The sequence below is a fragment of the Topomyia yanbarensis genome, chromosome 3 (assembly GCF_030247195.1).
Source record: "Topomyia yanbarensis strain Yona2022 chromosome 3, ASM3024719v1, whole genome shotgun sequence".
In the NCBI taxonomy this organism is placed as follows: Eukaryota; Metazoa; Arthropoda; class Insecta; order Diptera; family Culicidae; genus Topomyia; species Topomyia yanbarensis.
The window spans coordinates 390,555,322-390,579,704 of NC_080672.1; the positions used below are offsets into that span (position 1 = coordinate 390,555,322).

General features: G+C 40.0%; 2 protein-coding genes across 2 annotated transcripts in view; one reads left to right on the plus strand and one right to left on the minus strand.

Annotated features, from left to right (window-relative positions):
• The window catches only part of LOC131694153 (bifunctional heparan sulfate N-deacetylase/N-sulfotransferase), a 145,065-nt gene that overhangs the window by 13,153 nt on the left and 107,529 nt on the right, over positions 1 to 24,383 (plus strand). The window contains exon 2 of the mRNA XM_058982615.1: positions 1,478 to 2,470. Coding sequence (XP_058838598.1) covers positions 1,767 to 2,470 — 704 coding nt within the window. The 5' untranslated portion in view covers positions 1,478 to 1,766. The remainder of the gene's footprint in view (positions 1 to 1,477; positions 2,471 to 24,383) is intronic.
• Positions 14,321 to 15,990, minus strand: LOC131694154 (leucine-rich repeat and death domain-containing protein 1-like). Its single transcript, XM_058982616.1, has 2 exons — positions 15,892 to 15,990; positions 14,321 to 15,825 (listed from the first exon to the last, which is right to left on the minus strand). The coding sequence occupies exons 1-2, from the start codon at positions 15,912 to 15,914 to the stop codon at positions 14,886 to 14,888; spliced, it is 963 nt and encodes a 320-aa protein (XP_058838599.1). The 5' UTR covers positions 15,915 to 15,990; the 3' UTR covers positions 14,321 to 14,885.

Below are 24,383 nucleotides of genomic sequence, written 5' to 3' on the forward strand. Positions count from 1 at the left end.
GATGCCAAGCAAGTTGAGATGTAAACGCATGTAGCGAATCAGGTCAGGGTTAAATGGGACAGGATCATTTGATTTCCACGATTTGCGAAGAAAATAACGGTCCATTGTGTCAGAGATTCGCATGAAACAGTAGGATCAAAACCCAAAATGTTCCGTGTGCAATTGGCATATTTTAGACCTTTCAAACTTTGAGTCCTCGGCACGGAACTACACCTTGACTTAATGACTTCTGTTTGCAGTTGTCTGCGAGCAGGAACCCAGTGACTCAATTCATCGCCGGGTGAGCAGGTTCGTCTGTACACATCGAAATTTGATAATCTAAATTCAGCCAACGAAAATCTGACAAAATAATGCCGCTTTCCGGTGAAAAAAATCGAAGTGTAGAATGAACGTTCCGCTGCATGATGCAACATACTGGGGAGTTCGCCCAGTACTGCTAAGGCTCCATTCGCCATTGAGAATATTTTAAATCCCCTCAACAATTTTAACCATAACTAGGGTCGCATGACATATTGGAATACCACCTGTACCGGTGGGTTTTTACCACCGGTACAGGTAGTCCGTTGTGTAATTCTTAGCCGGCTGAAACAACCACTACCGACAGTACACGGCTTATCTAGGCTGTTTGGAGAAAGAAACTGACACTGAAGGAGAGCTTTCATGGACAGACGACATCAGCCCCATGTTGGAGTTTACGCCATCAATCTCTACCTTCAAGGCGGGTACGTAGACACGATTCTCCTCCGTAATAAACTCGCCGCGAGCAATCTTGTTTGCCTGTTCAAGGTAGCTTGCAGATATCCTAAGTTTGTCTGGTATCGGACCTTGCCAATATCTGTCACCGCCTAGTAATGTTTAGTAATATTACGCAATATTCCAATAATGTTAATATTATAAATGCTAAAACACGTTACCACCAAACTTTTCTACTGTAAAAGTTGCTGTTTCATTTATAGTTGTGGTAAAGCGGCTGTTTTCGCATGTTAAAATTAGGGGTTTTTGAAACAGCCCCTACTTCAACAGGTCTTCGAACTTCAGGCCCCGTTTCGATAGTGAAAATTAAAGTGTTGTTACTTTACATTTCAATCCGTTATCTACAGCTTCCTAAAATTATTTTCAGGCTAAAATGATCTAATCACCTGTTGAAAATACTTCTCCTGTTATTCAGGCGTAACCGATGGATTTCAGGGATAATAACACTAGTTGAAGGCCTCAGATTCATGCTATAAAAAATATGCCAATCTTCGAATTGTTTTGCTCCAGATGTTCTTAGCAATTTTGCACGGTTCTATTTAAAAAAAGCACTTCGCGCAGATATCGATGAATAAAGAATGATCCATTTAATTCCCCGCATCCGGTTGCAAATCCAATAAACAAATTGCCAAACTGTCAGCAGCTATTTTCATCAAAAAGTTCCCACGTTGGGCCCGTTCTGAAACCGCCATAATTTCATTATTGCCTTTCCTATCGTCCACAGGGTCTCTTTCGCAACCACCATCAAAAGGAAGATTCACCGGCAGCATCGCTAGCTCCTGCGCAAGAATGTAATCCAAAATTACATCACGTTCATCGGATTAATCATCACACATACACACACACATACACGACTGTCCTGCTCCCGAAAAGCCCGAAGAGCTACACCGTGGGGAAAAACTTGCCCCAACTTGTTATCAGTGGCAGCCTGTGGGGAAAAAAAAAGTTGCACCAAAAACGAACGAACGAACCGAACCAAAATATCCGGGAGGTGTGAGCAGTAATCTCGCACCATGAAAGGATCCGACTCCAGTACAAAACTATGGAGCGCCTCGTCTTCGCCATCAGCCAGCAGTCACGATCTGATGATGACCAGCGACCATCAGCTGCAACAGCACCAGCAGCAACACATCCACCCAACCCACCACCACCAGCACCACCACAACCAACACCGGCAGTCCTTGGCGATGAACTCGCTGAACGGCGGCAGCAGCAGCAGCAGTCACAACTCGGAAACGGGTTCAACCCTGCTTCTGCTCGGGACAATCAGCGATGGTCCTGGTCCTGGCGGCGGCGGCGGTGGAACAGGAGGCGGATTGAAACTGACGAGCAGTTCAACATCAGCTGACAAAAGCAGCCACAATGGATACACAGTGATGCGCTCGACTTCGTCCTGTACGATCCATGGCTTCAATGGTGCCGGGGGAGGTGTAAATAGCAACAGTGGTAGTGGTAGCCACTTCACAAATGGCTGTAGCAGTACTAGTAATAGCAGCAGCAGCAGCAGCAGTAGTCATAGTAAGGGTAATTATTTCTTCGGAGGCAGCAGCGGACCGTACGGTGCGAGCGTATCCGGATATGCAAACATTCTCGCACGGTGCTGCATCTACCTGACCAAGGGACTGAACCTGCGGATATGTGCCGTCGCGCTGGTGATAGTTACGATATTCTCCATGCTGTATTATAACTACTATATGGATAGTTCGCCGATAGCTAGGTGAGTGGACAACTAGTTTTTTTTTCGTATAATTAAACTTGACAAACTTTCCGGTACCGTTTTCCCAACTAATTCCTTCTGCTCAGAATTGTTGCATAAATAGTTATGATTAGCTTCGGTCGAATCTATTGATTTCATTGTAAATCACAGCCCATGGATTGCCCAAAAATAAATTCGCCGAGAACAGTTCTGTCGATTTTTATTGGAAGTGTTGATCTGGTTTGGTAGCTGTACTTCTGATTACTACAAATAGTTCAAAAAATTTCACGCTCCACGACGATTTGCTTTTTCCATTTGTTGCTTTCCCATCCAAAAAGGTGATGCCTGTTCAAACAATCTCACCAGTCACAACCAGTCGACAGCAACAAACAGCACAATTCATCGCATTGATCACTTTCGCGACCATTTATTCAAACACGCCCGATTTGCATTAATAATTACTCCGACTGTGACTGTGTGTAACAGAGAGAGAGAACAGCTTCCGTGGTAATACTCAGGACAGGAAGAGACCGATCAGAAGTCTACTGCCCTTTCAGCGTACAGCAACGGGCGGGGTAGAGTTGTTTGCACTCAATTACCAAACGACCATCCCCCGGCTGCTGCTGCCAATGATGGCCATTCTGTTCCGACTGGACGAACGATGGGTTGGTTGGTTGATTTTTCTCGCGCGCCCTCGTTGGTCCCAGGGTTCTGGTCCTGCTATCGTGTGGAATGATGGCGGAGACCATCCACTGGAGACCATTCGGTTGATAAAATAATCAACACTACTGTCGGAGGAGACCATTTCGAGTAGGTACTGTAGTCGGGGAGTATTGGTGTTTAAAACTACCGTCCAACTAGACTGCAGTCATTAAATCCAGTAGTCAGTGGCAGTCAGTTGTTGTATTTAGTTGGTCATTTTCATCGGCGAGACCGAATTTAAATAGTAAAAGGGCAAGTTCCATAACGAATGGCCATTTGCTGTTATTTTATGACAGCCGCTATTATTTATAGACCGTGTCTGATACTGTTAGCTTCCGAGCTGGGCAGGGGGATGAAGCTCGAGAGAGAGAGAGAGAGAGAGAGAGAAAGTAGAAAAATATGATACAGAAAATATTTATTGACTGCCGTTCTGTTTCATTATGTACGATTGCTGTGAAAATATTACACGTTTGTTTTATTGCTATGATTAATAGGGGTTGAAGAGTAATTTGCAACACGGTTCGGTGATGACATGGCAGCATCAGTTTATGTGATTTGATACGAAGTGTTTTTCGAAAGTGTTTGATCGTCTGTCAATTAGTATATTCAATCATGAGAGAATTTCACATAGAAAATGAAACGGTCATGCTTTTCGGCATATTTGTATAGAATAAAATAAAAGTTCTGGTGTCGTTGTACCGGTAGCAAAACTTAGCGCACGACCAGACAACATGTTTAATATCGCGATAACCGCCATCACAAGCGAAGAGACCGCTCTCCACGACCCCAATACGCCGGAGACGGGCATTCTACGTATAATGACTGTACATTACCCGAGATATCACCCGAATGAAGTCATGACCCTCATCCATTCTCTTGGACCAAACCTTGTTGATACCTTTGGGATTCCTGAACTTCCATCGCTCCACGAAATTTGTCAATTTTCGAGTGTACTCGGAGAAGAAATATTTAAAAACTCGTTGAAGCTACGCGATCTTTCATAAATATCACCTTCCAACGCCTAAATGTCCATCTTCTCGTTATCATTCTAATCCAATTGTCCGCCTTCTCATTACCCGAAATGGAGCACTGCAAAAGAACTCTAACTAAGGTAATTTGCTATGATTTTTCAGATAAAGTACTCAAAAACTCCCATGTTTTCTCCAGGAGATACAAAGAGTGTTTCCCATGTTCCATCAAACGGAGAGCCTCCTGTAACTGTACCGATGTGGGTATGGTCGTTGATAGATAAATATAAAACCATCAGTTTTGTGGGGAGAATTTTGGCAGCACAGCTTCTTTTATGATTACACTCAACACTACTGTCATATTATGCATTAACATGAACGCGATGCATAGCTGTCATCATATGACGAACGTTCCGTGTATTCCATTCACAGGACGAATCGAATACACAACGTAGGCCCTAGCCACCAGACGAAACATTGTTTTTCTGATGATCCGTCCGTTGATCCGTCGACGAACCGGTGCCAATAATCGCGTTTTTAGCTTTCATCTAAGTTTTCAATTTGCATTTGTAGCGTCGCATACATTGGGAAAAATTCGGGCGATCCGACGTTCAAAAGTCCCTTTCGCGTACAATTCTAAGCAATCTCTGCCCACGGTTGTTCGCGTCGGGTACTCGTTTTGTCCAACCTTTAATCGTGGTGAAAATACATTGTGTAAAACCGGAGGGAAAATGAAGGTACTGAAATATAGAAATACTTGGGGTTTTTGATGTCCCATGTGGAACTTCCTGCGAGTTTCTAAGATTGCCGATATCAGGAACCACTTACTTCGGTTTTATAACAAGGGACACTCTCAGGCCTTTAGGAGGAAGCTTGGGAGAGAAAACTGATTTTCCTCTTTCCGAGATTTATAGGCACATTAGAAGATGTTCCCACAATGGGAACTCTCACTCTTTAGTGCTCAAGGAAACGTAGAAATTAGTCGTTGTCGGTGGCGTAGCGCTCTTTTGCATTTCTTATCGGAGCGTTCCTTAAAAGAATGTTTCATTTTGTCCCCACATAATTTATATGCGGGATTTGTCGAGACTTCAAGCGGAGTCTCTCCATAGTAGGAAAACTGTTCATGATTCTCTCCGCTTTTTCCACAGCGTGCCTTGTTTCTACAATAAGTCGCTGTAGGCCCAATTGTTTGCAACGACGGCAGTTAATGCCTCGCGGCTTAACAAGGCAAACAGGTAGACTAGCCCCGTCCAAAAGATCAAACTTTGGAAGAGCAGATTCGGCGAAAGGTTCGAAATGAGGCTGATGGAAAATAAGTTCACTTTAACAAAAGCACTGTTTTGAGCGACTTAGTGGAATGTTATATTAAACACTTTTAAACCGTTGTCTTCCGTTTTAATTCCACTATGATGAACAAAATGCAAAAATTGCACTTTTCTGTTACAGATACGTATTTCGGCTACGACTTGCAGCCTTCTTCAGTGTATTGTATCAGAATGATACAACAGAATACAGGTCGGACTCGATTATCCGGGGATTCGATTATCCGGGGATTCGATTATCCGTGATTCCATTATCCGGGGAAAATGATTCGATTATCCGGGTGTTTTGAAAAAAATCAAATTTCAACTATAATGTCTTATTATAGTGCTAATTCGATCATTGCAGTCAATAGAACGTTTTTTTCGGGCAATTGGGGTGTCTAGGGTTAACCTCCTCTCAAATTTTAACCTACCTCAAAAATAGCTTATAAAAAAACAAAACTTGGAATCGACCATCATGGATTGGAATCAGTTTTGAAGAAATTGTTCATTTAGAGATAATATATAATAACCTAAACTGTTGTGTCGTTTAAACAGCCCCTCAGTCCATGGGAACACTTTTAACCATTATGTGTCCGACGCGGTACCCGGATACCTTTTTAGGTTACTAATAATGAAATTCCGATGTAAAACTAGCTGGAAATTGAAACTTTGTGACATCTTAGAACTTCACTAAGACAAGCTTTTAGGATAATAATGTTTTTGATATAGTAAGAAGGGAGTGAGGAGAGGCTCCTGAATTTTTTACTATGTCACAGGCCGACGTGGATACCCGGGTACTCCCAAAACTGAAATGCCAATAACTAAGGTAATTTCCAACCGATTTTGATGCTTTTGGGTGTTTTGGATTCAAGAACTCATCCACTTTTAGACTTGGTAGAAATGAATCGGGTTATTCCAACCGGTTCCCGGGAATCCGGATATTTCCGGAAGCATGTTCCAGTGCTTGGATACTATTTGTGAATTTCAATGGGATACTAGCAATATGGGTATCAAAATTCTTGGCATAGCATCAGTAGGCTGTATCTCGTGGTATTGGAACCATTTGGTGATTTCACCCCGAAACAGACATTCCGGAGCAGGCTCCCGTAGGCCCGTGAATGTCCATTCCATTCCAATTTCATTTTTCAAACTACCATAGGATCCCGTAACAATAAATAACAGACTTCCGAGACAATTTGAAGAGTTTTGATACTCATTTTGCTAGGGCATTATTTAAATTTACAAATCATACCCTAGTACTGGAACATTACCCCGGAAAATCCGGATTATCAAGAACCAGATCCATTCATTGGGTTCAATGTTACAGAATCCAAAAGTGGACGAGTTCCTGAATCTAAAACATCTAAAAGTGTCAAAATCGGTTAAAGGAAGCCATAATTATGAGCATTTTAATTTGTGGGTTCCCTGATACCCTCGTTGACCTGTTATAGGTGTTTTTTTGTTGGACACATAACGGTTAATTTCAACAAATTGTTTAAAAAAATGTTTTTCTTCGGATTATATCTCTGGTACTGTTTGCACTAGAATCAATCAGCGAGCTATTTTTTTAAAGATTTGTTTAGGGATTCCAAAAAAAAATGAAATGTTTTTAATGCCAATATTGCCAAATATGCAACTTTTTAATTTTACACTAAAAGTACATTTTTTCTCGTAATACATCGGTTACTGTAGGCCACATAAAACCTCATTATACCTACATTGCTCGGTCGGTTTCTGGCTATCTCTTGGGATAATGATGACATGCTTCTCAGGATTCTATTTGGGATACTTTTCAAGATTCTGATCAAAGTTTTCTTAGCATCCCAATGGAATCTATTTCAGAACTTCGATTCAATATTTATCCGTATTTCTATGGTTTTTTCTCTAAATTTTGATGCAGGGTTCTAGAGAAAAGCTTCTTAAATGTCTAGTGGAATCTTTCTCAAGATAGAATTCCGCTGAAGATTATGCTTTATTTCAGATACTGACAGAAGCAAGGTCCTATTATCATTGGAATCCGGTGTAATGTTCTGATGAATATCCTGCTTTGAGTTCCAGTGGACTTTGACACAAACAATATTGCTCTTCTCTCATTATCCCCTTTAATAAGTGATTTCTGCTCAGAGTTCCAATAGAATCTTTAACCCGTTCGAGCCCTTCTGGTTGATGAACAACCATGTTTCTATATAACTATAACTTTTGGTTTACACAACGTTAAGTAAGGCTAATAACTGCGACTAAGATCTTTCATTTGAGCACTAAAAGTTATAAATATTAGCATTAGAACAGAAGTTATTACAATTAATCTGATTGGGTTCAGCTGAAGCAGTGCTGCCAGGTATAGTTTCTGTTAATGGCGAAAATGAAATTTTGGAATATTTTCATAGCCTGGGAATATTATTGAAAACTGCTAAAACTTTCTAATTTAGATTGCCCTCAATTACCTTTTTTATGAAATTGGGCTAGATCGGAAGGTAAATATTGAGCAGCTGCAAAAGAAGCACCTATCTTTCTTAAACCAGGTTTTTCGTGTTTCTTGGCGCCAACAGTTTTAATGAAAAATAGTTATGGGACCCTATACGCGGTAGAAAAAAGTTGGTCAAGAAACGGTTAACGAGATTCTGAAAAGAGACACCCGGCCGTCACTGGAGGTGATTTCAATTCTAGGGTAGCTCAAGCAAAGATGGATGATAGGCTATGTAAAGAGGGCGCCAGCAGTACTTCTCGCTGAGGCGCCCGGGAACCTGGTAGTCCTTCGCTAGTGACAAGTATGAGTGGGACAGTTTGCGAAGACTACACGCGTAGTTATTACCTGACAATCCAGCATTGGTCAACTAAATGATGCTACAAGGACAAGGATCTCTTTGTGGGTGCGCAACACACACTCTTCTAATTAGAATGACTAGCTGTGTTATGTGACACCAACGTAAATTAAACTGGAGCCAAGAAACAAACGACCCCCAGTTTACTTACTAACTTTATTTTTTCTGGTATTCGAGTAATCGAATCAGTTACCTCGGAAAATCTAAGCCCTGGGTAATCGAGTTTGACTTGTATTGCAAAAGACACACCTTATTAAAAAGTTTATCTTAGAATTGTTGTACAAATAGCTATAAACAACTGATACATATCGTTAACTCGTTACCAATATGAATAATAAATGAAAACCAACTGAAAATGCAAATCACACCCTGAAAGTCTGAAAAATCGACTAGGGCCAAAATAGGTACATTTACCATAATAATTCGATTATCCGGGTGATTCGATTATCCGGGGTGAGATTTTTTTCAAATCCCCGGATAATCGAGTCCGACCTGTACATGTATTGTATTCTGATACAATACACTGAAGAAGGCTGCAAGTCGTAGCCGAAATACGTATCTGTAACAGAAAAGTGCAATTTTGCATTTTGTTCATCATAGTGGAATTAAAACGGAAGACAACGGTTTAAAAGTGTTTAATGAAAATAAGTTGTTTTCATATACGCCTTGATTTTTCCTGAATGCAATTGCATGCGAACCAGAATTTTCACTGGCCGAAGCAAAGATTTCTTATAGCGAATCCCATACTTCGTAATTAAGAACCCCGGTTGGAGACTACACCATCAATCTCTACTTTCCGGGCGGGTACATAGACAAAATACTTCTTCGTGCACGGCCAAGTGGTTAAATCTCGTATATATCGATAATGTTAAATGGCTGATCTTTGCCCTCATTCAAGTATATATATACCAAATTCATTACTGATACCAATACCAAATATATACCAAATTCATTACTGACACTTTCTGCATGTATCAGGTAACTAGCAGTTGGGAAGTTGGATTCTGAGATGATTATGACTTTTATTGGTTTAGTTTTCGATAAAAATACTCTGAAAAAAATTCAGTTTGGACAAGGAAAAGTTTTTTGTCAAATAATTTTTTTCCCTTGAAAGTGCCCAATTTGAATTTTTGACGGTAGCTAGCGAACATAATTGCTTATCTTGGATCAAAATTTCATCCAAATCAAAGATGTTTTTTGTAAATCGACCTTAAATTTTTAAACTCGATTTTTTCAGTGCATTAGTCGATGAAGAATTTTTTCAATATTTTTATTCAAAAATTTAACTAATTTTGTGAAAATCACTCCTACAACTCTTTTTGTAGGATTTGTCATTTTTAGACTTTACTCATTTGAAAAAAAAATTGGTAAAAAAGTTTGACACTCTTCGAAAGACAGTCTAGATCATTTTGAAAAAACAAAGTATGCAAAGTGGCTTTTTGTGACAAAGTTCTCATGTACAGAAAGTTTCATTAAAATGTGAGAGGGTGCTGCCAACTCTAAATACGATTTAGCGCAAAATTCGTCATATAAAACACACAAGTTGCGACCTCGCGGTCTAGAACCCCGTATTTTTTCCTGGTTTGGCCAACTGAGTTCGAGTGATAAAAATGCACCTAAACACTCTTTTCTTCTATACCATCGTTCATTACTTTTAGTCAAAGCAATTTTGATGCTCAAAACACACGGTGTACGTATGCGAATCAGATTTCTACATGTCCATTCTGTAATTAGATAAATCACTGTAAAAAATGCTCAGTGAAAGCAACCAAAATGTATCAAGTTATTAAACAGTTTGGGTATGGAATCTTTGGGTACGAATAAATTTGGATTAGGTTTTGTTACGCAGTTTTAAGCGTGTTTTAATGCAAATTTTGTACGGAATTCACGAAATTTACACGGTTTCTGCAAACATATTCTCCCTTCGAATGTGAAAAACTTGACGGAATCTTATACGAACTTCTACAAGTTGTTCTGAAATGTAGAGCATCATACTTTTTGTAGCTTTGGCCCCATATTCCCAAACTACAAGAAGAGCCCAAGACTTGACTGCGACAACCATTGCGGCATAAAGCATTTCATTATCGGTCCCCTGTGTTCCCTTTACCTGACTACGTTGGCGGCTACCATGCAAAAGAATGATCAACGCTGAACTACATACTAACCGCGCATTAAATCTTTGATAAATTTCATGAATACAACACGCGGGCACCATCTGTAACCGAAAACATTCATATTTATTGGTTCATTCTGAATTTTTCTGAACTAGAAATCACCATTTTGTTTTTCGAAATGGCGTCAAACAACGGCCTCTGGCATTTTTGTCCAGTCCGAAACTACCTATATTGTTGAAGTTATAGAGTTTTTTTACTGAACTGGAAGTCGTCCTCTTATACTTTAGAATTGGCGTCAGCCATCGATTTCCGTCATCTACTTGTCAACCCTATAACGAAAATACTCACACGGCACTGTTGTCCAGAGTGCAAATTTAGCAGGAATTTTACGTTTTTACTAAAACTAAATAACTTAGCCTTATTTCATCATTGAAAAAGTTTTCGTAATTTGTGAAACCTTCCTTTTAGTTAAAACAACAGTAAGGGTGGTTCTAATTGTACCTGGACCAACAAAATTACATTTTTAATCATTCTAGATAGAGCAATACGACCTCCAGTGAAGCTATAGAGCGACAAATGGACCCCATATCACTATTCATCGACTTACAAACCCCACTCAACTGAGCCTCATATTGAAGAACCTTTTGGTGCAAATATTATTGAGTGTCCGTCGAAGGTAGTGAATGCAGCTTGCTATCTCATTAAAATATTCTTTCGGAGTTCGTTTGTTCGCATAATGGATATGTAGATCTCACTTACGTCAACGTCAACGTCGGTCTTGCAGCTTCCGTTAGTTGTTTTTTTCTCTTACACATTCGGGTCACGTGTATAAGCCGACCGTCATTGGTGTTAGCTTCATCGCTAAAGGGGCTGGCTGTTGATTTGGGGGTCCTGAACGTCGTTTTGGCAGTTGTCGTTATGACCTGAACCGCAGCCATAAATTTAAAAATCGGTTCAGATAATGGTAATGAGGTAATGGACTGTTTTTTGGATTGGTTTGTCGCGGATTTTAGGAGAATTATTGATCTATCGCCAATATATTAAGATACCAATTTTTACGTCGATTGGTTTCATGATCCACCCTAAGTTCGAACGCAATTTATTATGCTATAGAAGAGAAGTGTTTCAAATTTGGGCTTTGGCTTGTCTAGTAGATCAAGGTGTCCATTTGTAGATGTTTCCTATGTTGGCTAGTAAAAATTTGAATCTGTGTCGTGAGGTCCAGGTCCATATGACCTATTCGGCCCAATGACCCATTCGGTCTAATGCCCATTCGACCTAATGACCCATTCGGCCTAATGACCCATTCGGCCTAATGACCCATTCGGCCTAATGACCCATTCGGCCTAATGGCCCATTCGGTTTAATGACCCATTCGGCCTAATGACCCATTCGGCCTAATGACCCATTCGGCCTAATGACCCATTCGGCCTAATGACCCATTCGGCCTAATGACCCATTCGGCCTAATGACCCATTCGGCCTAATGACCCATTCGGCCTAATGACCCATTCGGCCTAATGACCCATTTGGCCTAATGACCCATTCGGCCTAATGACCCATTCGGCCTAATGACCCATTCGGCCTAATGACCCATTCGGCCTAATGACCCATTCGGCCTAATGACCCATTCGGCCTAATGACCCATTCGGCCTAATGACCCATTCGGCCTAATGACCCATTCGGCCTAATGACCCATTCGGCCTAATGACCCATTCGGCCTAATGACCCATTCGGCCTAATGACCCATTCGGCCTAATGACCCATTCGGCCTAATGACCCATTCGGCCTAATGACCCATTCGGCCTAATGACCCATTCGGCCTAATGACCCATTCGGCCTAATGACCCATTCGGCCTAATGACCCATTCGGCCTAATGACCCATTCGGCCTAATGACCCATTCGACCTAATGACCCATTCGGCCTAATGACCCATTCGGCCTAATGACCCATTCGGCCTAATGACCCATTCGGCCTAATGACCCATTCGGCCTAATGACCCATTCGGCCTAATGACCCATTCGGCCTAATGACCCATTCGGCCTAATGACCCATTCGGCCTAATGACCCATTCGGCCTAATGACCCATTCGGCCTAATGACCCATTCGGCCTTATGAACCCACCCTAATGGCCGTAGTCTTTTCTGCATTCCATATGGGAAATTGCGGTTTTTTCTCTTCAAAACGGTGTATCTCAGGATACGCTCATATTATGTTGGGATGATAAGTGTTTTTTATGTAAAAATGTCTGAGGAACGCGATGGCATTAAAATTTTCAAAATTAAAATATACGTATTGAGAGAAAAATTAACTTTTAATATTTAACTGAAAAAATTGTATAGTTGGCAACACTGTCGACAAAAAAAATGTTTTTTATAGACTCCTTGGACAATTTTCTTAAAAAGCCATCTTGTGGTTTGATTCTAGAGTAAATAAAACCGGAGATATGATCAAAAGAAAATCAAGGGTTTTGGCAATTTGCCAAAACGGGGGGTGTTCTCATGACCCGAGGGGTGGTTCAATTGACACAAAAATTTGGGTTTTTATATATTGGCCCTAGATGAACAATTCCTCCAAATTTTGTTCAAATACGTGGAGGTCGATTACACGTGCCTTGATCACTTCGCATGGAATGACCCATATAACGATCTATCAATTTGCTGTGCTATTAGTTGGGGACTATCTGTCCGCCAGATGGCGCTTCGGAACAAATGATGTTTTCCTCCTATTTCGTTGAAAGTCGCAGCAACGCGCGATGGGTTTTAGCAAGATCTATCTATATAAAAGCTAATGTTTGTATATATGTGATTTATGAACTCCCAAACGGCTCAACTGATTGCCGTAAAAATGTATACATAGTAGGCATTTGTTATGGAGCGTGTTTGTGTGCTATTGGTTGGGGATTATCTGCCCGCCAGATGGCGCTTAGGAACAAATTATTTTCCTCCTATTTCGTTGAAATTCGCAGCAACGCGCGATGGGTATTGGCTAGTTGCATATTAAATATGTAAGTTGAGGTGTATTTTGCGGATAAGTTGATAAGCAGCCCCGATTTGGTTTTCATACGTACATACTGTTTTTTGGGGCGAAGGTTATTGTTTTATCCATAACGATGAACGAAGGAAAGGACCTATGCCAATATTGTCAAGAAATGCTTTTATAGTAAATCGTCTCACAATTTACATAAAATTACTAACAGTATGCTGAAAAATAGACGCAGAAATTTTTTTGCAAGAGTTTGTTTTATTATTTAATATCTCCATTCTGTATTGCGTAGAAGTCATTTTTTCACTTCTGATTATTTAAGTCATATTATTTTTTTTTTAAACCACAATTATTGGTTCAGGGATGTGTGATAGTTCTTTTTTATATCATGCTGTTAAAATTCGAGCGTATTCTTCGTTATTTGATTGGTCATACTTCTGTTGATTTTGTCGAAAATGTATTTATGAAAACAACGGGGGAAATTCAGCTTTTATCGGTTGTCATTTTTGATCAATTATTATGAAACCAATGAATAAACAAAATTTCAACAGAATAAAGTTTTCTCACCCACAAAGTTTCATCAGTTTATGCGAGCATTTAACTTTAATCTTATGGCAAGAAAATCGGTATCGACGACATTAAAAGATTTTATAAATTCAATAAGTTTCATAGGCTGGCCGAATTTTCATGGTAATGAAATCTATAACTTCGAAATTTCAAGACGCTAACAAAACTATTATTTTGAGAGATAAAGTTTGGTAAATTGAACATATTTAAAATTCAAAGTTTCACCTTGTTCAAAAAAATTTGATTAATTTTTTATTCTTTTTTATGAATCAAAAATCGAATCTCATGGAATAATGCGTTTTTAAAAATTTTCAAAAATTTCCAAGAACTAGCGTGTTGGGCACATCGAGTCAAACAAATCAGATTTTTTTTTGCGGTATCGGTTTATTACCAGCAAGATGAAAATAGTTTGGTGGGCATAGCGTAATTGGTAAATTGATTTCCTCATAAGCAGCTCACTTGGGTTCGATTCCAAACGCCGCACATGGGGTTGAGATTTTCCTAAAAGAGATTTTTCTAACTCGAAAAAAGGCAAATGACCCTAACCTCTATAATCGAAACAAACAAAAATGGCGTTTTTGGTTAGATGAAATTATTTTAATTGTTGGTATGTCCATAAATGGCAAACATGGAAATAGCATATAACATGTCCCCACTGTCAATTAGAAGCAAAGAAACCATAGATGATTCCACAAATTGTTTTTTTTTATATTTTACTCAAAATTTTCAACTTTGTCTTTTATCAGTACATTCTTCGTGTTTTATCACCAGTGTCAACGACCTTCTCTCACAGATCTTTCCACACATATCGCTTGTTATTCCTGCGAACTTATCAGCCCCCTTCACATCAGCTACGGTGCAATGCCGCATTCCACGGTCCCGGATGCGATAAAAAAATAATCACACTATGTCCGAAAGTGCAGTTGCATTTTTGTACAAAATTTTATCACATACACACATCCACCGTCCCCACCTCACATCTTATTACTGCCCTCCTCCAGCTTGTGCACACTGTCGGCCAACCGTTCGACCAGATGTCTCAGATCCTGATTCTGCTGGGACAGTTTCTGCAGCTGTTCCCGGTCCCGCCGTAGTTCCTCGTGCTGCTTAAGAAAGAGAAAGTCCAGCACCGTTTTGTAGCAGCAAATATCCCCTACCCAGTGATCCCGACAGAAGGCATCCTTCCGAGCGATTTGTATCTTACGCTGTTCCATATGGTCCACGGCGGATTCCAACCAGCGGCAGTTCCAGAGGTTCTTACGCAGCGAAATGGCATTCAGTACGGGGAATGCATCGAAAAAGTACGGAATGAAGGTTAGCCGGTTTTTGCTAAGCGAAAGTGTCTGCAGGTTCCCGAATCGTAGACCTAGTTTCGAGTCCAGGGTTTTGATCTTGTTGTCGTACAGGGACAGCACCTTGAGGGCGCTGACATTGGAGAACAGTTCCAGGTCGATGTATTCGATTGAGTTGTTGTATAGGTATAGTTTCTCCAAACCCTCCAGAAAGCGAATGTTTTTAGGGATGGTTGTGAGCGCATTGTGGACGATGGTTAGCGTTTTCAGGTGTCGGTCTTCCTGTGGTTCCACGTCGAATTCCAGCAGTCCGTTGCGCTGGAGGTTTATCTCGGTCAGGTTTATGTTAGCGATCAGTAGCTTCCGAATGCTGGTGTGGTTGTACATGTGCAGTAGTCGGACACCGGCGAAATGGCTGTAGATTTCCTTCGAGAAGTTAGGAATCGATCCGGATTTGATCAACAGGATGGGATGCTTCGGGAACTCTAGCTGCTGCAGGTTCGTTGAACTATTAATGACGACGTTCTCCAGGAAACAGAAACCAGCCTCGTTTATGACGGAACATTTGTAGGTTTTGGAGGCTGCAACCGTGCAGGCGAGAGCCAAAATGATTCCCGACCAGCTGAAAGTACAGATTTCCATATAACTAATTCATCAATGTTAAAGAGGAATTGAAGTTTGTTCTTACCGAAAATCTTTAAACTGTTTCATGTTTAGCAGCGTACTTCTCCCAAGCGCAGCAGACGATAGACTGAAGGGAATCGGTTGGAATGTGGCACAAGATAAAAAAAAATCCTCGTCTGGTTCTTATCAGACCAGTCATTTCTCTGACGGGGTACACAATGTTGTGGACGGGAAGATAGAATGGATACCGAATGGTTATTGGTATCCAGGCACTCACTGTTATCATTTCGTGCCGGGGTGACGTGCAGAAATGAAGCGTAAGATCCGCTATGCGGACAGCACAGCGTCAACGCATGACAATTCGGGTAGCATAAGTCCTACCAGATTGTAGAGCTGTGATAAGATGAAAAAGTCGACTTCGTTGCTAGTTACCAAGTGCAAAAAGTTACCCATATTGATATTATTTTGCGTGATTATATAAAATGGAAAAGGAACTTTTTAAATTAGTTATGGAATTCGCGTTTCGACTTCGTCTCATCAGAATCCGACACTAACTTAGTGACAGGACTAAGCTAGTGCGGGATTGGCGATAGCTCCAAAAAACATAATTTGTGTTCCTGAGCAAAACTCCTAGTCAAGCGTGATGTCCCGCAAGGAAAGAAGTTAATTTTAAGCTGATGAGAGGTAATAAAATTGAAACATTTGGTTTGGCTTAGCAAGCCAATGCAAGATGCTCTATGCTATATTTCTCCTTAGTTGAGAACAATTTGGGTAAAATCTGTTTTTCTCCATTAAGGAGAAAATTGCTTAAAACCATTTTTGCGTGTGGAGAGCACAAAACCTGTAGCTTAATTTCGGTACGTGTTATCAGAATCCGACACTAAGTTATTGTCGGATTCTGATGAGACAAAGTTGAGGCCCAAAATCCTTAACTAATATAGTTATATGTTTTGTGCTCTTCACGTGCAAAGATGGTTTTAAACAATTTTTTCTTAATGGAATAAAATAGTTTGGAGAAATATAGAATAGCGCACTTTTTAAGTAAATTAAATCAGCTTTGTTATATTTTTGATATTCACAATGTTCAAAAACTGCATTTAGTCATTTAGAGCAGAATATTTACCTCTTGATCAAGTTTTTGTCAGGACGACTATACTCGTGTGGCATTTATCATCGTGAAAAAATGATCTTTTATTTTAAATTTGATATTCTGAAAGTACGTTAGTACGTTGAGGAAAATTCGCCAAAAATTTTATTTCGATCGGAGTACTGTTCATAGACCGCTCTATATGCAGGACCGTTGAATCATTGTACCGACCAATAAACTTGTATGGTTTTGAAAAGGTCCTTTGCGGCGATCACGGTATCTCAGGAACGGTTTAGGTACAAAAAGTCGAACGAATGAAGGTCGAAGAAACAGAAGGTCGAAAAGAACAAATGGTCGAAAGGACAAAAGATCGAAGGGATAAAGATCGAAAGACAAATGGTCGAAGAGACAAAAGACGAAAAGGACAGATGGTCGAAAGTCAAAAGATCGAAAGATAAATGATCGAAAGGCAAAAGTTCGAAAGTTTAAACGTCGAAAAGAACGAAAGGTCGAACGATAAATGGTCGATGGAACAAAATGTCGAAAAGGACAGAAGAACGAAAGACAAAAGGTCAGTGACAAATGGTCGAAAGACAAATGGCCAAATGATAAAAGATCGGAAGGACAACAGGTCGAATGGACAAAAGGTCGAAAGGCACGAAATGTCGAAAGACAAATGGTCGAAGAGACAAAAGGTTCAAAAGGACAGAAGGACGAAAGTCAAAAGGTCGAAAACGATAAAAGTTCGAAAGGACAAAAGGTCGAAAGGACAAAAGATCGAAAGGACGAAAAGGACAATAGGTCGAAAGAAAAAAAAGTCGAAAAGAACAAAATATCGAAAGAAAAAACGTCGAAAGAATAAAAGATCGAAAGGACAGAAAGTCGAAAAGGAGATCAAAGGTCAAAGAGACAAATGGTCAAAAAGAAAAAAAAGTCGAAAGATTTAAAAGATCGAAAGACAAGTGGTCGAAGGGACGAAAGGTAAAAAACAACAGGAGGACGAAAGATCAAAGGTCGAAAGGAGAGAAGGTCGATAGTAATAAATGTTCGAAAGACAAATGGTCGAAGGAATAAAATCAGGAACAAAAAGTCGAAAGGACAAAAGGTCGAAGAGGTCGAAATGTTCAAAGGCCGAAAGCCCAATGGTCCAAGGGACAAAAGGTCGAAAGAACAAAAGATTGAAATGACAAACGGTCGAAGGGTAGAAGGATAAATGGTCGAAGGGACAAAAGATCGAAAAGGACAGAAGGTCGAAAAACAAATCGTCGAAAAACAAAAGATCGAAAACATCAAGTGGACAGAAACTCGAGAAGGGTTGAAGCACTAAAGACAAAAGGTTGAGAAGGACAGAAGGTTGAAAGACAAATGGCGCAAGGGACAAACAGTCAAAAGATCAATAGTCTAAAGAGAAAAGGTCCAAAGACAAAAAGGTCGAAAACGACGAAAGGTCGAAAGGATAAAATGTCAAAAAACAAAAGGTCGAATAGACAAAAGATCGAGTGGACAAAAGCTCCCAAAGATTAGAAGGACGAAAGACAAAAGGTCGAAAAGAACAGAAGGCTGAAAGGTAAATGATACAAAAGACAAAAAGTCGAAAGCTAAAAAGTCGAAAGATAAATGGTCGATAGACAAAGGGTCGAAAGATCAAAAGATTAAAAACGACGAAAGGTCGAAAGACGATAGGTCAAAAAAACAAAACAAAAGGTCGAAAGATAAATGGTCAAATGGTAAGAGATCGAAAGAACAAAAGGTCGAAAATGACAAAAGGTCGAAAAGTACAAAAGTTCGAAATGACAAACGGTGGAAAGGTACAAAAGGTCGAAAGTCAAATGGTCGTTGGAAAAAGGTCAAAAACAAAAAAAGGTCGAAAAAATCGAGTGGACAGAAGCTCGAAAAGGTTAGAAGCACGAAAGACAAAAAGTCGAAAGAGAAAAAGTCGAAAAGACAAAAGGTCGAAAGAACAAAAGGTTGAAAACAACGAAAAGGTTGAAAGGACAAAAGGTCGAAAGGACAAAAAGTCGAAAAGGACAGAACGTCGAAAATCAAAGGGTCGAAAGGACAAATGGTCGAAAAGACAATAGGTCGGAAAGGACAGAAGGTCGAAAGGACGTTAAACGTCGTTAAACAAAAGTCGAAAGAACAAAAGGTTGAAAAAAAATAGAAGGAAGAAAGACGAAAGGTCGAAAAAGGCAGAAGGACGAAAGGTAAAATGTCCAAGGGACAAAAGGTCGAAAAATAGATTATTGAAAGAGAAAAGGTCGAAAAAACAAAAGTTCGAAAGGACAAAAGGTCGAAACCGATAAAAGGTAGAAAGAATATAACGTCGAATGGACAAGCGGTCGAAAGTCAACAGGTCGAAAGACAAATGGTCGAAAAAAAGATCGAAAAGACAATAAGTCAAAAGGAGAAAAGGTTGACAGGACAAAAGGTCAAAAAACAAATGAATAAAAGTACAAAACGTCGTTTGGACAAAAGGTCGATAAGGACAGAAGGAAGACATACAAAAGGTCGAAAATGACAGAAGGGTGCAAGAAAAAAGGTCCAAAGGACAAAAAATGGATACACATAGTCGAAAAAGAAAAACTCGAAATGGACGAAAGGTCAAAATGACAGAAGGTCGAAAAGGACACATGGTCGAAAGACACAAGGTCGAAGGGACAAAAGGTCGAAACTCAAATTGTCGAAAGATGGAAAGGTCGAAAGGCCGAATGGACCAAAATTCGAAAGGATAAAAGGTCGAAAGACAAAAGATCGAAATGACAAAAGGTCGAAATGATAAAAGGTCGAAAGAACAATCAATCGAAAGGTGCAAAAGTTGAAATACAAAAGATCAAAATACTAATAGTCAAATGGACAATAAACAGAACACATCAAGAGGTCGAAAAAACAAAAGAAATAACCTACATATGAACAAATGTAGGGGACAGTGGGGAGTTCTGAACCATGCGGAGTTATGAACACAGTCAATACCCAATAAGCTAGAAATTATAAAAATGTGATAAATACTGTTAAATGTTTCTGCTGTCATTACGTCACGTTTTCATTGGCAAATGTTGCATCAACTCATGTTCTTAGGCGCCTCGTGGCGCAACCGCTTATTTAGGTGGCTTGGCGCGAATCATGTTGTCATCTGTTCATTGCGAATTAGATCACTTTTCCATCTCACTATTAGTTTAGAAATATCTTAAGATTTATCTTCTGTGACCCTAATAAAAACAAAGCACAGAAATATTCCATTTCTCCTACTTTTTGCGAAGTTTCACAGCTCCTCACCAAACTAAAAAAAATACCGATTCCACGCTTTTTACGCAATCTGCCATATCTCAAGCAAGCAATGATTTTAAATTGCTTCTGCCTGGGGATGTAGTGAAGTGTCCTTTTCAAATACCTGGTCAAAAATTAAAAATCAATCAATGTTGGTGTGGTAGTTATGCTCCGGAAATAAAACTTTGTTCACAACTCTTCACTATCCCGTACGTATTGTAGAGAATTAGAGTAGTAGACAAAGGCAATGTAGTGAGTAAATTAATTTTACCTTTAAAATGTGAGTAAAAAATTGTCAATTATAAATTAAAACTAATAGTTTACAAAAATAATACTGTGCGACAATATTTTGATTCTCACTGGTACTTTTTCCTTCTTTGTAGCATGAGCTGTTCTTCAAATGATGATCACGGATAATTTTCAATTATCGGTGCAGTAACTACAAGCGTTTCTCATGCCGTTTTGGAGATTTTTCTCTTCTTTGAAACGTAATTTTTTCTACGAGTCTACGCTTGTTCTCACACGGTCATGAATCGGTAACGTTCGGAAGCCCCAACCCAGCAGCCTAGTTCCGTGCATTCAATTTGACCATTAGGAAAAATAAATAACGTTCATATACACTAGACGACAAGTTTCAACAACAAGGGCGACATTGCCGAAAACTTTCTTCTAGGCTCCGAGCTGTACACACTAAATTAAACAGCTAACTCTCGGTCCTCGCGAACATTAAAGAACCCATGCGAAAATACAACACAGGGTTTATACAATCGGATTTATACACGCGAAGTCACATACGCACTAGCACACATGACACACAAACATTCACGCGATCAAACATGTTAACATACAAACGCTCGAGCTTTTCTCGATCATTCACGCACTCCTACGATTGCAATCTCACATACCTGAAAATACCCCAGAAATTAAGTGAATGTTTTGGCACTTATACAGTTATAAATACAGCCCCATAAGCGAACACACGAACGCTTGCTCCCCAGATCTGACCCGTACACTCAATGTCACAATCAGAATCACGCACCATTTAAGCAGTGTTCTAGTGGCTGACATTTCCCATCTTGTCTGCAATTGTAGTGAGTGATTCTGACAGGGAGCTCTTCCGAGAACCAAGCTTTACAGCTTCAGCTGCATCACACTAGAAAGGTCCGTTCATAAAATAGACTAGAGTCCAAAATATGGAAGGAAAAAGTTCCACAGCTTTGGTTTAGAAACCATATTTCCATAAAGGAAGATTCTATGTCGAAAAGCTAGTTAACCCCGTCTTCGCAACTTTTAACAAAAATGACATGACAAATCCACGTGAAATGCATCGTGCGTATGTAGTTGCGAATAGTGTTATTGACGCATGGTTGACGTTCAACTTCATCATCATCGCAATATTTCTTCTATAGCACTCAAAATGATTACATAAACGGTAAATATCATTGTTCTGGATTATTTGCCGTATATTGAATCATCACCTTCTGATGGCCAAAGTGGGTTTTTCATTTATAATCTACAGTGATACAAAAGACCATTACTTAATTTGGGGCTGCTCAGATGTCAATTTGAGAGGTTCTGAATTGATGGAATACTAAAGCAGTAGAAATGTTGCATATACTCAACAGGAGGTGTTAGATGTAACTCTCTGCTCTGACAGTATTCCGCATGAGTTGGCAAACTGGTTCGTTCGAACGAGTTCGAACAGTCGTTATTTGATCAGAAATACCTCCTCTTTGATCATGGAAACGTCTTCCTAGATATCGTTGCATAATCTACGACCCGGGACCTCTTCAAGGAGGGCTTAGCGACTAGATTTTACGGGTTTTTTCTACGATTGAAGCTCTAAGTGAATTTGAACAAACTTACTCATAGTTGCAGCACCCAGAAGGCTGGGGTATTTGTTCGTAGATTCGTGATATCCGAATCGATCAAATGGGTGCTTGATTTTTTTTCGGAATGAATCTAAGGAAAATATGGATAAAGCTGCATCCGCACATGCCAACCATTGGCGTAGCTTGCAAATTTGCGTTGAAACAAAAACCTTTTTAACGGATGTGAGTCAGAAATTTTCAAAGAATTTGTTTTTCAAGCCCAATTGTAGTATTCTAGTCAGGGCACTGACAGGACATTGCAAACTCAATTATCACATGGCTACTATTCAGCGTGCTGAGTTGTATTCGGGTGATCTTTGTGAATCAGAACGACTTGTCAGCAAATTCAATTTTTGACGCAGTGAAACTTTTCATCCAATTATCTGAATTTTCTTCAGCGTTTCATTGTTATGAACAATTTAATTACAGAAACTGACTAAAAGTACATTTTCTATCATCGTTCTCTGTCAAAAAAGCCACAAAAATAAATTATTCGCAACCTGCCCAGAACCAGGAGAGCATAATTAGAAATGTTTTCCATTCCAATCTCGCCTTGCAACTTTATCTCTGCTCCGGAAAGCAGGAAATACATTAGGCAAAGTTTCCTCGTAACTTTCACTGACCTCACACTCGCTCGGTTCTGTGCCGAAAAGCCAAAAATTACTTTCACACATTATCGCCAGAAGTGCGGGCCCATTTTTTTCCTCTATCTTTCTCTCTCTCTCTCTCGCTCCAATTCAACGCCCAGACCCCATCTTTTTTCAATGCAATGGTACTACCACAACAGTAGGCGGAGGGAGTAGCTGCTTGGGTCGGGCGGCGGCGGGTGATGATGAAATGGAATTTTGTTTACCCCGTACAATTCTGGAATTCCTGCCCGGTCGGTCCCTTGGTGGTGATGGTGTGGTCCGAAACGGCAAAAGATTGCAAACTCTTGCACTTTTATGTGTACATATACTGTCGGAAATGGAAAAGTTTCTTTCCTGCTTTTGGACTGAAATTGTTATTAAATTCAATTAAAAATAGTTTTTCTTTCCGGTTTTCGGTTCTGTAACGGGAGTACCAAGATTGTAAACTGTCGAGAAGGGATTGTTGGTTAGGGGAGTGTGGTAGGAAATTATGTTCAAGAGGTAACCGCTGATTCGTAAGACGGGTCCATCTTTTTCCATGGAATGTTCAGTTGAATAACTTGAACAGATTGGTTTCCGTCTTTTTCGAACAATACAGTCAATTGTAGTTGAGCTGCTTTAAGCTAGGAAGTACTTTCCCGTTCCACATCCAGTGAAGCGAGAGAGCTGTTAATTGTAAATTATTCAGGGTGTTACCGGAGATCAGCTTCGGAAGAGAATTCAAACGAAAATCATCCAATTAATCCCATTAAACGGAATAATTAGCCGATAGAAATGCATCTTTGTAGCAACGGGCAGCACCCACCCACAAATGCATCAATATTTGATTGGTATATCCCACTTTCATCAATTATTCGACATCGTTGTCTACCTGTCTGTCAATCGCATAATCATAACTCGGCGCCTTTCCTGTGGGTGCCCATTGCAGACTTAAGCCGTCGGCATCGGTCGTAGATTTGACAGTTGGGTCGGGGTAAGCACCGTAACGACGACTGTCCGGTCCGCTGAGAATTCTCCTGCTCGGTCCACATTCAGCAGACCATCCATTCAAATAATGATTAGAGTTGTATTTGCAGTTGATTAATTTATGAGCGAGCAATAAATTATTCACACATTCAGACCGGAGAGGGATAATGATATGCATGGTGTGGTATGACAGCTGCCAGCCAGTGCACTGCTGATGGTTGGCAAATGATAATCCGTGCACGAAAGGCTTTAGCGGCTGGATGTTTTAGGGGGGGCGTTAACCACATTCGACATTACGCTACTTATCGCCCGGTGATACTTTTGCAATGCGGAAGCCGTATTTCTCTGGAGATATGAAGGCGCAGTCAATGTGGTAATCCGAGCTTAAAGGGGTAGTATAAAGTTTCTTTCCTCGGAACAAACCCACGACGCAAATGATGGATATTATATTATTATCATCTTCAATATACCATCTGGTGTTTTTTGAGGTTTACATTGTTCAAGGTTCTATTTAGTTACAGGGTGTCGATTTCTGTGAAAGAATTGGAATTCAAAGAATTTCAGGGAGTTTAATTCGACCTGGAATTTTCGTTCAAATGTTGAATTCCAAGTCAAAATTGACCCAACTTTCTTTCTAGGAGATTTTAACACAGATTGAATCAAAACTTTGAGTAAAATTCGAAGAGATTAAATGTATCTTTTACATTCATCATTACTGGACCAAGGTTATTCCATCAAT

Bases quoted from the DNA above. Each gene is read 5' to 3' on its own strand.
- LOC131694154 (XM_058982616.1), bottom strand. From the start codon at position 15,914: ATGAAACAGTTTAAAGATTTTCG. The intron at 15,826-15,891 runs GTAAGAACAAAC...CTGTACTTTCAG, and splicing joins AAACAGTTTAAAGATTTTCG to CTGGTCGGGAATCATTTTGG.